The sequence below is a fragment of the Neoarius graeffei genome, chromosome 16 (genome assembly GCF_027579695.1).
Source record: "Neoarius graeffei isolate fNeoGra1 chromosome 16, fNeoGra1.pri, whole genome shotgun sequence".
Classification (NCBI taxonomy): Eukaryota; Metazoa; Chordata; class Actinopteri; order Siluriformes; family Ariidae; genus Neoarius; species Neoarius graeffei.
The window spans coordinates 61,318,133-61,332,389 of NC_083584.1; the positions used below are offsets into that span (position 1 = coordinate 61,318,133).

Below are 14,257 nucleotides of genomic sequence, written 5' to 3' on the forward strand. Positions count from 1 at the left end.
CTATGTGTAGGTTATTCTTAATAACAGCTGTAATATCACGAACCAAGCCACTAACAACATAATTGTAAGCCTGTAGCCCTTTGTAGGCCTTCAAGTCATCAGCAGTGTAGGCACTGGGTGTAAACAACAAATAGTTTACAATGTCTGGGTAGCAAACAGATGGCAGAATTGGTGTCCGGTCCTCCTTATGTATCTGACACAGAGAAATAATATAAATCGTGCTGCCTACCAGATTACAGTCGTCTGTTTTATTGTATCAGTACTAGTATCACTTACTATACTCATCAGATTAGTCCAGTACAACATGACCAGCTTGCTTTTTTTCCATTTGACTGTTGCAAGTTTTTTCAGGCTGGTACAGTCAAAAATTGAAAAATGTTTTGGCCTGCTAAACTAGTCATCGATTCTACTAGTGTATTAATTGGAGTCGACATGAAAACGTTAGGTAAAAACTTTAAACCAGTACAATCTCTTCTTCAAAGTTTCACCAAATGGTTTTATTTATGCAATTTAAAGCTCATAATACTGTATAACTTTGGTCGAGTAAAAACACGGAGCAAAAACATGGCTGAATCCTGAATGACTCCTATTTGTTTAAATAGGGGACTACATAGGCGGCAAAATGTAGTTTCTTTTTCCCTGCCATGGAAGCTCACTTGTATACCGAGGAGGAAAGCAATTTGCATTACAGCCGTGAGGCAGCTCGGCTCGGTTTTCCCTTTCGGGAGCTCTCGTTTTCTGTTAGAATTTGGTAAAGAAAAAAAATATATATTATTTACCAGCTTACCGGGTCCATTAACATAAATCTGACAGCTGACAAGGTCGGGATATAAATGAACTTTTGCGTTAAACTGTGTGCTTGGATTCACATAATTTTTTCTGAGTCTTATCATATGGGTCAAACCCATCAATCACAGCCAGTTTCTCCACATACCGTGCCCTTTCTGCAGCTGGTAATGTACTCACATAACCCGAATTATCATCCATCGTGTCACTTTACTCTCGCTCGTACTTTGTTTTATATTGTGAGTGCATGTACTTGGTCTTCCAATATGGCGCCTAACAAAATCTCGCGGCGCGGTGACATCATGTGAAAGGGGTCTATAGGCTGTCTTAGTGAACAGTTGCAGGTTTAGTTGCCTTATGTCTTATGTAGCAAATAGTTTGATGGTTAGTAATCTAACAGGCTATCTTAGTTAGCAAACAGTTACATGTTTAGTCAGGCTCTAGCAGGTTATATTAGCTAACAAATTGAAGTTATCAACCAGTTAGCAGAAATAAAGCTGCTGCTAGTTAGGGTTCCATCAACAGGTAAGCTAATAAACTAGTGGGTCATCAGAAATTATGGTACTGAATGGAACTAATCGAGATGTATGCTAAGGTTTGGGGACAGGGACACCTTGTATGTCTCTGTATTTTTAATTCATTCTCACACAGGCTGTCATGAGTGGAGAAGGACATTATTCTTACTAATATGCTAAATTATTCTCAACACACACACACTAGAGAGAGAGAGAGAGAAATAAAACACACTTTAGGTGCATGCGTAGTGTTTAAACATTCCAAGCACGCAATTCAGACCTCGTTGTTACCATGGCAACAGTCAGCCTGTTTTCAACCAGGTCCTCTCCATCTGTCGGCCCATGACAGACACATACATAGTTTATACAGCTTTTTCCATTGTGATCCCCTCCAGTGTGTGTGTGTGTGTGTGTGTGTCTGTGTGTCCATCTGCACAGGTCATTGGGTTCCAGCCAACAAGAACATGTCTACTAAACCTTACCCCAAATCTGATACACACATTCATTATGCACACATACTCATGTTCACTGGATATTGGTTGGATATCTAGCTTAATAATATTTTTACAAGTGTCTCACACACACACACACACACACACACACACACACATATATACAGTCAAGCCGGAAAGTCTGCACACCCCTTTCACTTTCTCCACATTTTATCACATTACAGACTTATTCTATAATAGATTGAGTTCATTTTTTGTCACAAAATTCTACACAAAATAGCCCATAATGACAAAGTGAAAGCAGGTTTTTAGACATTTGTGCTAATTTGTTAAAATCAAAATTTAAAATATCATATGTACACAAGTGTGCACACCCTTTGATATGACACCCAAAAGTGAGCTGAGGTGCATTTTGTTTCCACTGCTTGAGATGTTTCTACAACTTAATTGGAGTCCACTTGTGGTAAATTCAATTGATTGGACATGATTGGGGATTGACAGTGCATGTCAGAGCAAACTCCAAGCCATGGGGTCAAAGGAATTACCTGCAGACCTCAGAAACAGGACTGTGTCAAGGCATAGATCTGGAGAAGGGTACAGAAAAATTGCTGCAGCTTTACATGTCCCAAAGAGCACAGTGGCCACCATCATTCGTAAATGGAAGAAGTTTGGAACCACCAAGAATCTTCGTAGACCTGGCCACCCGGCCAAACTGAGCGATCGGGGAAGGCGGGCCTTGACCAAGGAGGTGAGCAGGAACCCGAGGGTCACTCTGACAGTGCTCCAGCATATCCTTGTGGAGATGGGAGAACCTTTCAGAAGATCAACCATCCAGGTAGCACTCCACAAATCAGGCTTTTATGGTAGAGTGGCCAGACGGAAGCCACTCCTTAGAAAAAGGCACATGACAGCCCACTTGGAGTTTGCCAAAAGGCACCTAGAGGACTCTCAAACCATGAGAAACAAGATTCTCTGGTCTAATGAAACCAAAATTGAACATTGTGGCCTGAATACCAAGTGTCACGTCTGGAGGAAGCCAGGCATCATTCATCACCTGGCTAATACCATCTCTACAGTGAAGCATGGTGGTGGCAGCATCATGATTTGGGGATGTTATTAGCAGCAGGAATGGGGTGACTAATCCTGATAGAGGGAAAGATGAATGCAGCTAAGTACACCAAGATCCTTGAAGAAAACCTGCTCCAGAGCGCTCTTGACCTTAGACTGGGGCGAAGGTTTACCTTCCAACATGACAATGACCCGAAGCACACAACCAAGAGAACAAAGGAGTGGCTTTGGAGAAAGTCTGTGAATGTCCTTGAGTGGCCCAGCCAGAACCCAGACCTGAATCCAATTGAACATCTGTGGAAGGAGCTGAAAATGGCTGTGTAGCGATGCTCCCCATCCAACCTGACAGAGCTTGCAAGGATATGCCAAGAGGAATGGGCAAAAATGTGAAGAAACAAGTGTGCCAAGCTCGTAGCTTCTTTCCCAAGACGTCTTGAAGCTGTAATTGCTGCCAAAGGTGCATCAACCAAGTATTAGGCTAAGGGTGTGTATAGATATGTAACCCCTAAATAACCTATTTTTGTCAGTAAAATAAAATTGCATATTTTCTAAAAACCTGCTTTCACTTTGTCATTATGGGCTATTTTGTGTAGAATTTTGTGACAAAAAAATGAACTCAATCTATTATAGAATAAGTCTGTAATGTAATAAAATGTGGAGAAGGTGAAAGCAGTGCGCAGACTTTCCAGCTTGACTGTGTATGCATGCATGTGTGTGTGTGTGTGTGTGTGTGTGTGTATATATATATATATATATATATATATATATAGGGGAAAGCTGCTCACACACACATCATTGTACATTATTTATAAATCTCCGTTCCATTTAAAAAAAATCTTGTTAGGCTAACGCGAGCATGGAAACCGGCTTGCTTATAAATTACACAGTTGTGTTGTGCTTTTCTAGTTGGCATTTTGCTGTTAGCAACATCATGTGACCTACAAGAACCCTTCAAAAGCAGGTATCCACAGGCGAGCGTGCCACTACACACTCATACACGCACATTACTTTCAGCAAAAAATATCCACAGGCTAAACACCCCCTCCCCCCAAACACACACACTTCCTCACATCTCTCTCACACACACACACTCACTTCCTCACATGCATTTTTTTGTCAGGTATAAAGCAATTTCTCTCTCGCTCTCTCTCTCTCTCTCACACACACACACACACACACACACACACACACACACACCTAAAAGCAGTATAAGAGTCATACACCAGGTGTGTAAGCTATACTTCATTTTATTGACACTGTGGGAAAAAAATGAATAACAGGTTTTGTTGTGATGTAATTGGTTAGGTCTGACTGACAGGTCTTGGTGTGGAGTGACTTATGTTGGTGTGGTGGGCTGGGTTTGACTGACAGGTCCTGTAGTGTTTTGAGGGCTGAATTTGATGGACAAGCCTTGGTGTGTTGTAGAACTGGGTTTGTTTGACAGGTGTTGGTGTGGTGTGATTGGATGGCTGGGTTTGATGGACAGGTCTTGGTGTGGTGTGATTGGATGGCTGGGTTTGATTGATAGGTGTTGGTGTGGTGTGATTAGAGGACTGGGTTTGATTTCCAGGTGTTGGTGTGTTGCAATTGGAGGGCTGGGTTTTATGGGCAGGTCTTGGTGTGGTGTGATTAGAGAGCTGGGTTTGAATGACAGGTGTTGGTGTGTTGTGATTGGAGGGCTGTGTTTTATGGACAGGTCTTGGTGTGGTGTGATTAGAGAGCTGGGTTTGATTGACAGGTGTTGGTGTGCTGCGATTGGAGGGCTGGGTTTTATGGACAGGTCTTGGTGTGGTGTGATTAGGGGGCTGGGTTTGATTGACATGTTGGTGTGGTGTGATTAGAGGGCTGGGTTTGATTGACAGGTGTTGGTGTGGTTAGAGAGCTGGGTTTGATTGACACGTGTTGGAGTGGTGTGATTAGAGGGCTGGGTTTGATTGACAGGAGTTGGTGTGGTGTGGTTAGAGAGCTGGGTTTGATTGACACGTGTTGGTGTGGTGTGATTAGAGGGCTGGGTTTGATTGACAGGTCTTGGTGTGGTGTGATTAGGGGGCTGGGTTTGATTGACAAATGTTGGTGTGGTGTGATTAGAGGGCTGGGTTTGATTGACAGGTGTTGGTGTGGTGTGGTTAGAGAGCTGGGTTTGATTGACACGTGTTGGTGTGGTGTGATTAGAAGGCTGGGTTTGATTGACAGGTGTTGGTGTGATGTGGTTAGAGAGCTGGGTTTGATTGACAGGTGTTGGTGTGGTGTGATTAGAGGGCTGGGTTTGATGGACAGGTCTTGGTGTGGTGTGATTGGATGGCTGGGTTTGATTGATAGGTGTTGGTGTGGTGTGATTAGAGGACTGGGTTTGATTTCCAGGTGTTGGTGTGTTGCAATTGGAGGGCTGGGTTTTACGGGCAGGTCTTGGTGTGGTGTGATTAGAGAGCTGGGTTTGATTGACAGGTGTTGGTGTGTTGTGATTGGAGGGCTGGGTTTTATGGACAGGTCTTGGTATGGTGTGATTAGGGGGCTGGGTTTGATTGACAGGTGTTGGTGTGTTGCGATTGGAGGGCTGGGTTTTATGGACAGGTCTTGGTGTGGTGTGATTAGAGAGCTGGGTTTGATTGACAGGTGTTGGTGTGTTGCGATTGGAGGGCTGGGTTTTATGGACAGGTCTTGGTGTGGTGTGATTAGAGAGCTGGGTTTGATTGACAGGTGTTGGTGTGTTGCGATTGGAGGGCTGGGTTTTATGGACAGGTCTTGGTGTGGTGTGATTAGGGGGCTGGGTTTGATTGACACATGTTGGTGTGGTGTTATTAGAGGGCTGGGTTTGATTGACACGTGTTGGTGTGATGTGGTTAGAGAGCTGGGTTTGATTGACACTTGTTGGTGTGATGTGGTTAGAGAGCTGGGTTTGATTGACACGTGTTGGTGTGGTGTGATTAGAGGGCTGGGTTTGATTGACAGGTGTTGGTGTGCTGTGATTGGAGGGCTGGGTTTTATGGACAGGTCTTGGTGTGGTGTGATTAGGGGGCTGGGTTTGATTGACACATGTTGGTGTGGTGTGATTAGAGGGCTGGGTTTGATTGACACGTGTTGGTGTGATGTGGTTAGAGAGCTGGGTTTGATTGACACTTGTTGGTGTGATGTGGTTAGAGAGCTGGGTTTGATTGACACGTGTTGGTGTGGTGTGATTAGAGGGCTGGGTTTGATTGACAGGTGTTGGTGTGCTGTGATTGGAGGACTGGGTTTTATGGACAGGTCTTGGTGTGGTGTGATTAGGGGGCTGGGTTTGATTGACATGTTGGTGTGGTGTGATTAGAGGGCTGGGTTTGATTGACACGTGTTGGTGTGATGTGGTTAGAGAGCTGGGTTTGATTGACACGTGTTGGTGTGATGTGGTTAGAGAGCTGGGTTTGATTGACACGTGTTGGTGTGGTGTGATTAGAGGGCTGGGTTTGATTGACACATATTGGTGTGGTGTGATTAGAGGGCTGGGTTTGATTGACAGGTGTTGGTGTGGTGTGGTTTGAGGGCTGGGTTTGACTGACAGGTGTTGGTATGGTGTGGTTAGAGGGCTGGGTTTGACAAACACGTTTTCGTGTGTTGCGATTAGAGGGCTACGTTTGATTGACAGCTTTTATTGAAGTGTGATTCAAGGCTTGGTTTTGATTGACAGGCCTTGGTAGTGTGAATTGGGGGGTTGAGTTTGAGTGACAACTCTTGGTGTGTTGTGATTGAAACAGTAGGTATGATTGACAGGTGTTGCTGTGGTGATTGGATGAAGAATGACTGACAGGTCAATCTGAAGGAAATTAAAGCATGGAGCCTCACAAGCTGGAACGCACACACGCACGCACGTATGCACACACACACACACACACACACGTGTTTATTTATCAGAAGGCACCAGGTTCATAGGTTGCTGAGAGCCGTGTGTATATATTTTATATGTTTATATGCTTGTGTGTGTGCGCGCATGTTATGGTTGTGCTTGTGTTTATCTGTGTGTGGAGCAGAAGGCTTAATGCAAATATATATGTATATTTCTCCAAATATATATATATTCAAATGTCATATTTCTTTTATAGTCAAATTTGAATATTCATGAATATTCATTTCTCTTTCCTGCAATTCTCCTCATCAGCTCAGTGCGGGAGGTGAGGGGGTGGGATTCGGAGTGATGTGTTCCGACACGCTGAGCCACTGGTTGCCACAGGCGACCTCTGTCCTTGTAGGCATGGTTTTAGTAGTGGCATAGTAGGTCGGCAGGGCTTTCCTCAAAGGCTGGTCTCACGTAGAAACATGGTCCCGATGTTATAGGATGCTTTTCGGATGGGAGCAGAGCGAGTGTTGGTCAAGGACATGTGGCTTCCTTGACCGGGTTTCCCTGCCTCCAGGAAGTAGCAGATTCCTGGAATCTCTTTAGGAAAGTTTTCAGGAAGCTCCTGACGGGAGCGAGGGATGAAAGAGAAGGAGCGATCGTCATGGAGGAGTCTGGAGAGGAAGGCAGAAAAAGAGAAGCAAAAAGAAAAAAAGAAATGAGTGAAAGCAGAATTATTGTGGTGTAATTATGACTCTGGGCATGGCTGATGACATGACCCATGCTACATTCAGCTATCTGATTGGCTACTGTCTGATAGTCACGATAATTTTTGCTTGTCTCCATGGAAAATCAATTAGAAGCAGGATCTTGGTCTCCAAAAGGGTCATTTTCTCAGGATGACATTAAAGAGAGAGAGAGAGAATGTGTGTGTGTGTCACTCACTGGTATGTTGTTGGGGAAACGTTAATGCGCCGTGGCTGGCTCCCGGACTCAAACTTGCTCGCGAGTGTGACGTTGTTCCCGAACAAACAGTACCGTGGCATCTTCACTCCAACCACACCAGCTAACACGGAACCCGAGTGGATCCCTATACGCAGCTGTGTACGCACGCACACACACACACACACACACACACACACACACACACACACACACACACAGTTGCATCATAGTATGTGTGAGAATATAACAAGAGTGGAGTTTGTTTGTGTGTGTGTGTGTTTCTCCTCATGCTCTACTTCAGCGAATTTAACCAACCACAGAATGCCAGCACACCACATGCACTGCCATCACCATAGCAACACGGGCAGGGGAGAGCGAGGGTCGGTACTGTCGTCAGAGCAACACACACACACACACAGGGAGAGGAAGGTCTGGGACATGAGGACAAAATTTTAATGATTGACAGCTGCCACTCTTTATGAGTCGCACAATGACCATGGCAACATGGCAGTGTGATCCATAAATCTAGAACACTGCAAAATATTCCAACAGAACACTGTGGACCATTCGAACAGAATACTGCAGATTATTTTCATAGGATATATAAAAATATGCAGCGTTCTATTAGAATAATCTTCGGTGTTTTATTACATAAAATAATCTGTGGTGTTCAATTACAATAAGTACATTAGAATAAATTGCAGTGTTCTCTGAAAATAATCTGCAGTGTTCTCTTCAAATAATCCACGATTTTTTATTACAATAATCTGCAGTGTTCTATTAAAATAATTTGGCGTGTTTTATTACAATAATCCGTAGTGTTCTCTTCAAATAATCTGTGGTTTTCTATTAGAATAATCTGCAGTGTTCTATTACAATAATCTGCAGCATTTTCTTCAAATAACCTGCATTGTTGTATTCCAATAATCTGCACTGTTCTATTTGTCACACCTGCGCGTATTGACTGATTCTCGCACATGCATGTGCTGCGAGACTTATTCATGCGCACGCCGCTAATGACTCACACTGGCACTGGATTAAAGTGCAATCAGCACGCGTACATGAGAACTCTGAATGCACACTCAAGTTGCGAAGTATTGCGTTGTTTAGACACATTAACGAGTTGTGTGTTGTTTTGATTTCCTGCTTTCTGAATTCCTGTTCTTAGTCCTTTGATTCTGCCTTAGCCTGTGCCTACAATATTCTGTTTGTGCCTTGCCCGACCTACTGCTTGTTTATTGTTTCCAGTTTATACCTGTTTAGACTGTTTGCCTGATTGTTATCCCTTTAATAAATATCTTCTGCACATACATCCGTTTCCACTACCCTTCCCTGACAGAATACTTCGCCCCCCTGACAGAATACTTCGCCAAGCATGGATGTAGAAGAAGTCAACCAGCACAACCCTCAACACCATGCCCAGGTTTCCATGCCTCAGCCCCTAGCCGTGTTTTTCCGGCAGTGACTTGGTATAGACACCCCAGCACCCTACGACGGAGTGGAATATCACCCCAAAGGAAACACATTAAAATGTGCCTTCTTTTATGCTAACCTGGAGGAGCCCAAGCCTCCAGAAGCTTACATGATTAACTGGCTCATGGGACAAGCACACCAATGGGCCAATTACCTGGTAAGAGTGGAACATCCATGTCTCTGTAGCTCACAGTCTTTTCATGTAATGTTGTGGTAATGTATGAGGCTTTGGAGAGGGAGGACCCCCATTAAATTTTTTTTGGGGGGTGCTACTACATTGGTGGGGGAGGCAGCAACAGCAGAGGAGGTTGTTGATCCAGAGCTCCTTCCTAAGGCTGACACACTAGCAGCAGAGGAGGCCGTCACTCCAGAACCAGTCCCATAGCCAGTCCCAGAGCCAGCACCCAAGCCAGAACCAGAGCTGGAGCCTGCGTCAGAGCCAGAACCAAAACTAGAACCAGTGTCAGAGCAAGTGCCAGAGCAAGAGCCAGCGCAAGAGCCAGCGCCCACACCAGAGCCAGCACCGGCGCCAGTACCAGAGTCAGAGCCAGTGCCAGTGCAAGCACCAGAGCCAGTGCCAGAACCAGCACCAGAGTCAGAGCCAGTGCAAGCACCAGAGCCAGTGCCAGAACCAGCACCAGAGTCAGAGCCAATGACAGAGCCAGTGCCAGCACCAGAGCAAGAGCCAGAGCAAGCGCTAGAGCCAGTGCTAGAACCAGCATCAGAGCCAGTGCCAGCACCATAGCCAGAGCCAGTGCCTGAACCAGAGGCAGACCCAGTGCTAGAGCCAGTGGCTGATGGGGTGGCCTCTGTCCCAGGCTTCTTTGAAGACACCATCGTCCCACTGCCTGGTTTTGAAGATGTCGTCATCCCGCCACCGCCTGGCTTTGAAGACATCATCATCCCACCGCCGTCTGGTTTTGAAGACATCATCATTCTACCACTGAGTTGTGAGGATGTCACCACCACACTGCCAGGCTCCAACAAGGACAAGAATGGTGCTCAGACGGAGCCCATGTCCAGTCCAGAACCAGCCCTGTCCAGAGTTCGAGACCATGTCCTATCCAGAGCTCAAGCCCATGTCCAGTCCAGAGCCCAAGTCCTATCCAGAGCACGAGCCCATGCTCAAGCTCATGTCCACTCCAGAGTCCAAGTCCTGTCCAGAGCTCAACCCCATGTCCAGTCTGGATCCCAAGTCCTGCCCAGGGTCCATGTTCTGTCTGGAGCCTAAGTCTTGGTCCTGTCCAGGGCCCGAGCTTAGGCTCGAGCCCATGTCCAGTACAGAGCCCAAGTCATGCCCAGAGTCCATGTCCAGTCCAGAGCCCAAGGCTCCTGTCCAGAGCCTGAGCTTTGGCTCAAACCCATGTCCAGTCCGGAGCCCAAGTCCTTCCCAGAGTCCATGTCCCATCCAGAGCCCAAGTCTTGGCCTGTCCAGAGCCCAAGCTTAGGCTCAAGCCCATGTTCAGTCCAGAGTCCAGGTCCTGTCCAGAGCCTGAGCCCGAGCCCAAGCCTACACCTGAGCCAAGAATCTGGTGCCATGTCGGCCCAGAGCAGAGCGCCGATGACACAGCGTCCAGTGTCAGGCCCTCATCCCCGGGGCCATTAAAGATGGATTTAAGCTCCCAGAGGGAGCTCTTTGGGGGGGTTCTGCCACACCCGCATGTGTTGGCTGATTCTCATGCACGCTCTGGACGGTGCGTGCTGCGAACTAGTTCATTCATGCATCGCTCTTGACTCACACCAGCACTGGATTAAGGCACAATCAGCATGCCTACATAAGGACTTTGAATGCACACTTACGTTGCGAAGTATTGAGTTGTTTAGACACATTACTGAGCCATGTGTTGTTTTGATTTCCTGGTTTCTGAATTTCTGTTCCTAGTCCTTTGATTGTGCCTTAGCCTGTGCCTATGATATTCTGTTTGTGCCTCGCTTGACCTTCTGATTGTTTATTGTTTCTGATTTATGCCTGCCGATTTGGACTGTTTGCTTGATTGCTATCCTTTTAATATATATCTAATGCACATACATCCATTTCCACTACCCTTCCCTGACAGAATACTTCAGCCCCCTGACACTATTAAAATAATCTGGAGTGTTCTATTACAATAATCTGCAGTGTTCTCTTATAATAATCCACAGTTTTCTCTTCAAATAATCCTCGGTTTTCTATTACAATAATCTGGAGTGTTCTCTTCAAATAATCTGTGGTGTTGTTTTAGAATAATCTGTAGTGTTCTATTAAAATAATCTGGAGTGTTCTCTTCAAATAGGATGTGGTGTTCCATTACAATAATCTGCAGTGTAGATTATAAGTATAATATTACTATTATCTGCTGCTTCTCCTGTGCTCTCGTTCTCTCTCTCTTTCTCTACTCTAATACTTTTACACATAATCTTTATTCCTTCTTTCCTCCACTCCTTCTCCATCTCCCTTTCTCTCTCTTTCGGAATTGTCACTTTTTTCTGTCCCTATTCTCATTTCCATCTTTCTATCTCTTGTTCTTTTTTTATATCTCTTTCGACATTCCCCCCTCCCTTTTTTTCTCTCTGAGCTCTATTTCTGGAGTCTCAGTGCACACACACACACTCCTCTATGTGTAATAATGATGAATTACACTATGTGTGCCAGTCACAGGTATTTTATGCCCCCCATTAATTCAATGCCACTGCTAGACCTGTCAATCATCCAGTGACTCCACCTCCTCATGACAGCTCATGAATAATAAAGACATCTCATTTGTTTTTTCCTCAATATGCTATAAACAAGTACATGTAAGTACGACACACACACACACACACACACACACACACACATCCTTTTCTTGTATCTGTCTCTCTCCCTGTCTCTTTGTGTGTGTGTGTGTGTGTGTGTGTTTTTCTATCCCTCTCTCTTGCTGAGATTCGAGCAGCAGTATAACGCAGTTCTGGTTTTTCAGTTAATGTCGTGGCTTGCAGCAAAATCTGTCTGCTCCATAGCAACCGCATTTCCTGCTGCATCAGCAATCAACACACACACACACACACACACACACACACACACACACACACACACACACACACACACACACACACACACACACAGAGAGAGCACCACTATCCACACAACTGCATGAACATAAAAGTGTAACTGCAAGGTTTTGCACCATTGGGCATATTTGCTCCACCCATTATTGGTTTGATTTCCCAGAATGCCATGTTCCAGCTCACCTTGATGGGCTTGCCATCGGGCGTGAGCACCTCCTCTGAGAGCTCAATCATCTTCAGAGCCATTAATGCGATCGGCCTGGCGTGACACACACATTTCCTGTGGAGCCCTGCAGCCACGCAGTACGCATCACCGATCGTTTCGATCTGCAAACACATACACACACACACACACTAATTATAGCATTCTTAAATGCCAGTTAAACCCTACTTCCAGAAGAAGAAGAAGAAGCCTTTATTTGTCACATGCATACTCAAGCACAGTGAAATTCGTCCTCTGCATTTAACCCATCTGAAGCAGTGAACACATGCATGCACACACACAAGTGAGCAATGAGCACACACACGTACCCAGAGCAGTGGGCAGCTATGCTACAGCACCCGGGGAGCAGTTGGGGGTTCGGTGCCTCGCTCAAGGGCACTTCAGCCCAAGGCCGCCCCACGTTAACCTAACCACATGCCTTTGAACTTTCCACCGATAATTTCTGGATGTATATAGTGTATGTGTGTGAGAAAGAGTTGCATTTTGTAAAGTATTGTTTTAATTTTTTTAATATTTCTAATTTTCATTCCCATCAGTTTACCCTTACGTTTTAGTGTGACGCAATTAAACTCATCATAGGTTATATTTAGTATAGTTTTGTACATTCAGATTAGTTTTAGTATTAACATGGTTCTGTTAAACCCAGTGAGCCATGTTTTATTTATTTTCATTTTAATTTCCTTTTATTTTCATTGGATTTTCATGTGAATTTGTTCTTTTACTTTTTATATTCTCTCTGTCTCACCCAGTGACTGGCCTCAAAGTGTCAGTTTCTGACTGATAATGAATTCCTGATAAAACAGTTACAGCGATTCATGACGAGCTTCAAGAGTGAGCTTTTTCCTTTGATTTCAGTACTGCGATGTTATTATATGAAACAAGGTATTGATTTTTTTGTGTGTGTGAAACACGGTTATAATATTTACTGCACTTACTCACTGTCTGCCACCATCATTTGGACTGATTGTAGCACATTTGACTAGAACTCGACTGCTCTTCATACATAAAAGAGCAACACCCTTTTCTTTCCCCAAGAGCCAGTTGGCATCTCTCTGTGACTGAATATTTAACTACTGTGGTGTTAAACCTAATGATATCTAGCTAGCTAAAGTGTAAGTTCTAGCTGAAGGTAAAATGTTTGTTCCTGCACCATACCGCAGGGTGGATAAAGTGGCTTTTCCCAAGGCTAGAATTCACCTAGCCTGATAACCAAAACACAGTTTAGCTCAAACAACTTTACAACTGGGTAACAACAGAAATTCTACACCAAGGATAAATAAACTTGTGGCCAAATTAGAGGACAAATAAATATCCTATTTGCAAAACAAATCTAAAATCCCATTAACTGATTATGTCTCTGTCCTGACTGGCTGCAGCTCCTTCCTGTCAAAATTGTTTCAAATTAAGATGTTTGACATTTTTCTCTCTGTGCTCTTGCGGAAGGCGGTCGCACTCTCTCCCTCTCCCTTCCCTTATCTTTCCTGCTTCTGCTTCTGCTGTCTCGTCTGTCTAGTGTCTATATTTCTGAGAGACTCTCTCCGCATTGCTCTCCGAACTAAAAACCATGGAATTGATAAACTGGTCTCTTCACGCAATTGACACAATCTTCTCGACGAGAAGCCTGGGTTCGGGGGAACCAGCCTGTCCTGCCGGAACGTTCGCAGCCGGCTACACGATGGACACATGGGAGAAGTGGCGGGTCGTGTGCCTGGCGGTTCTTTCTGTGGAGGACATTGAAGACATCTACCTATTCGGAACCATGATTACAGGACTTTTGCTGATTGGATTAGGCATTGCCCTGGTTTATCGAGGAAATCAGAAAGCGGTGACAGCTGTTCAAAGCCCCATAAAGATGCCCGACATGATTGAAGCGGTGGGCAGAGCTGTCGGCACTCAGACTGTGGCTATTCAGAACTTGAACCGCAACGTGGATAATATCTTGGAGAAGCTTTCGGCTTTGCAA

The 14,257-nt window shown here is 44.9% G+C and overlaps 1 protein-coding gene across 2 annotated transcripts in view; it reads right to left on the reverse strand.

Annotated features, from left to right (window-relative positions):
* Window positions 1-6,833: 6,833 nt before the first annotated feature.
* The window catches only part of gucy1a2 (guanylate cyclase 1, soluble, alpha 2), a 36,821-nt gene continuing 29,397 nt past the window's right edge, over window positions 6,834-14,257 (reverse strand). For both annotated transcript variants that reach the window (XM_060942201.1, XM_060942200.1), the window contains exons 7-9: window positions 12,255-12,398; window positions 7,572-7,726; window positions 6,834-7,300 (exon numbers count right to left, since the gene is read on the reverse strand). In XM_060942201.1, the coding sequence (XP_060798184.1) occupies window positions 7,084-7,300; window positions 7,572-7,726; window positions 12,255-12,398 (516 nt within the window). In that variant the 3' untranslated portion in view covers window positions 6,834-7,083. The remainder of the gene's footprint in view (window positions 7,301-7,571; window positions 7,727-12,254; window positions 12,399-14,257) is intronic.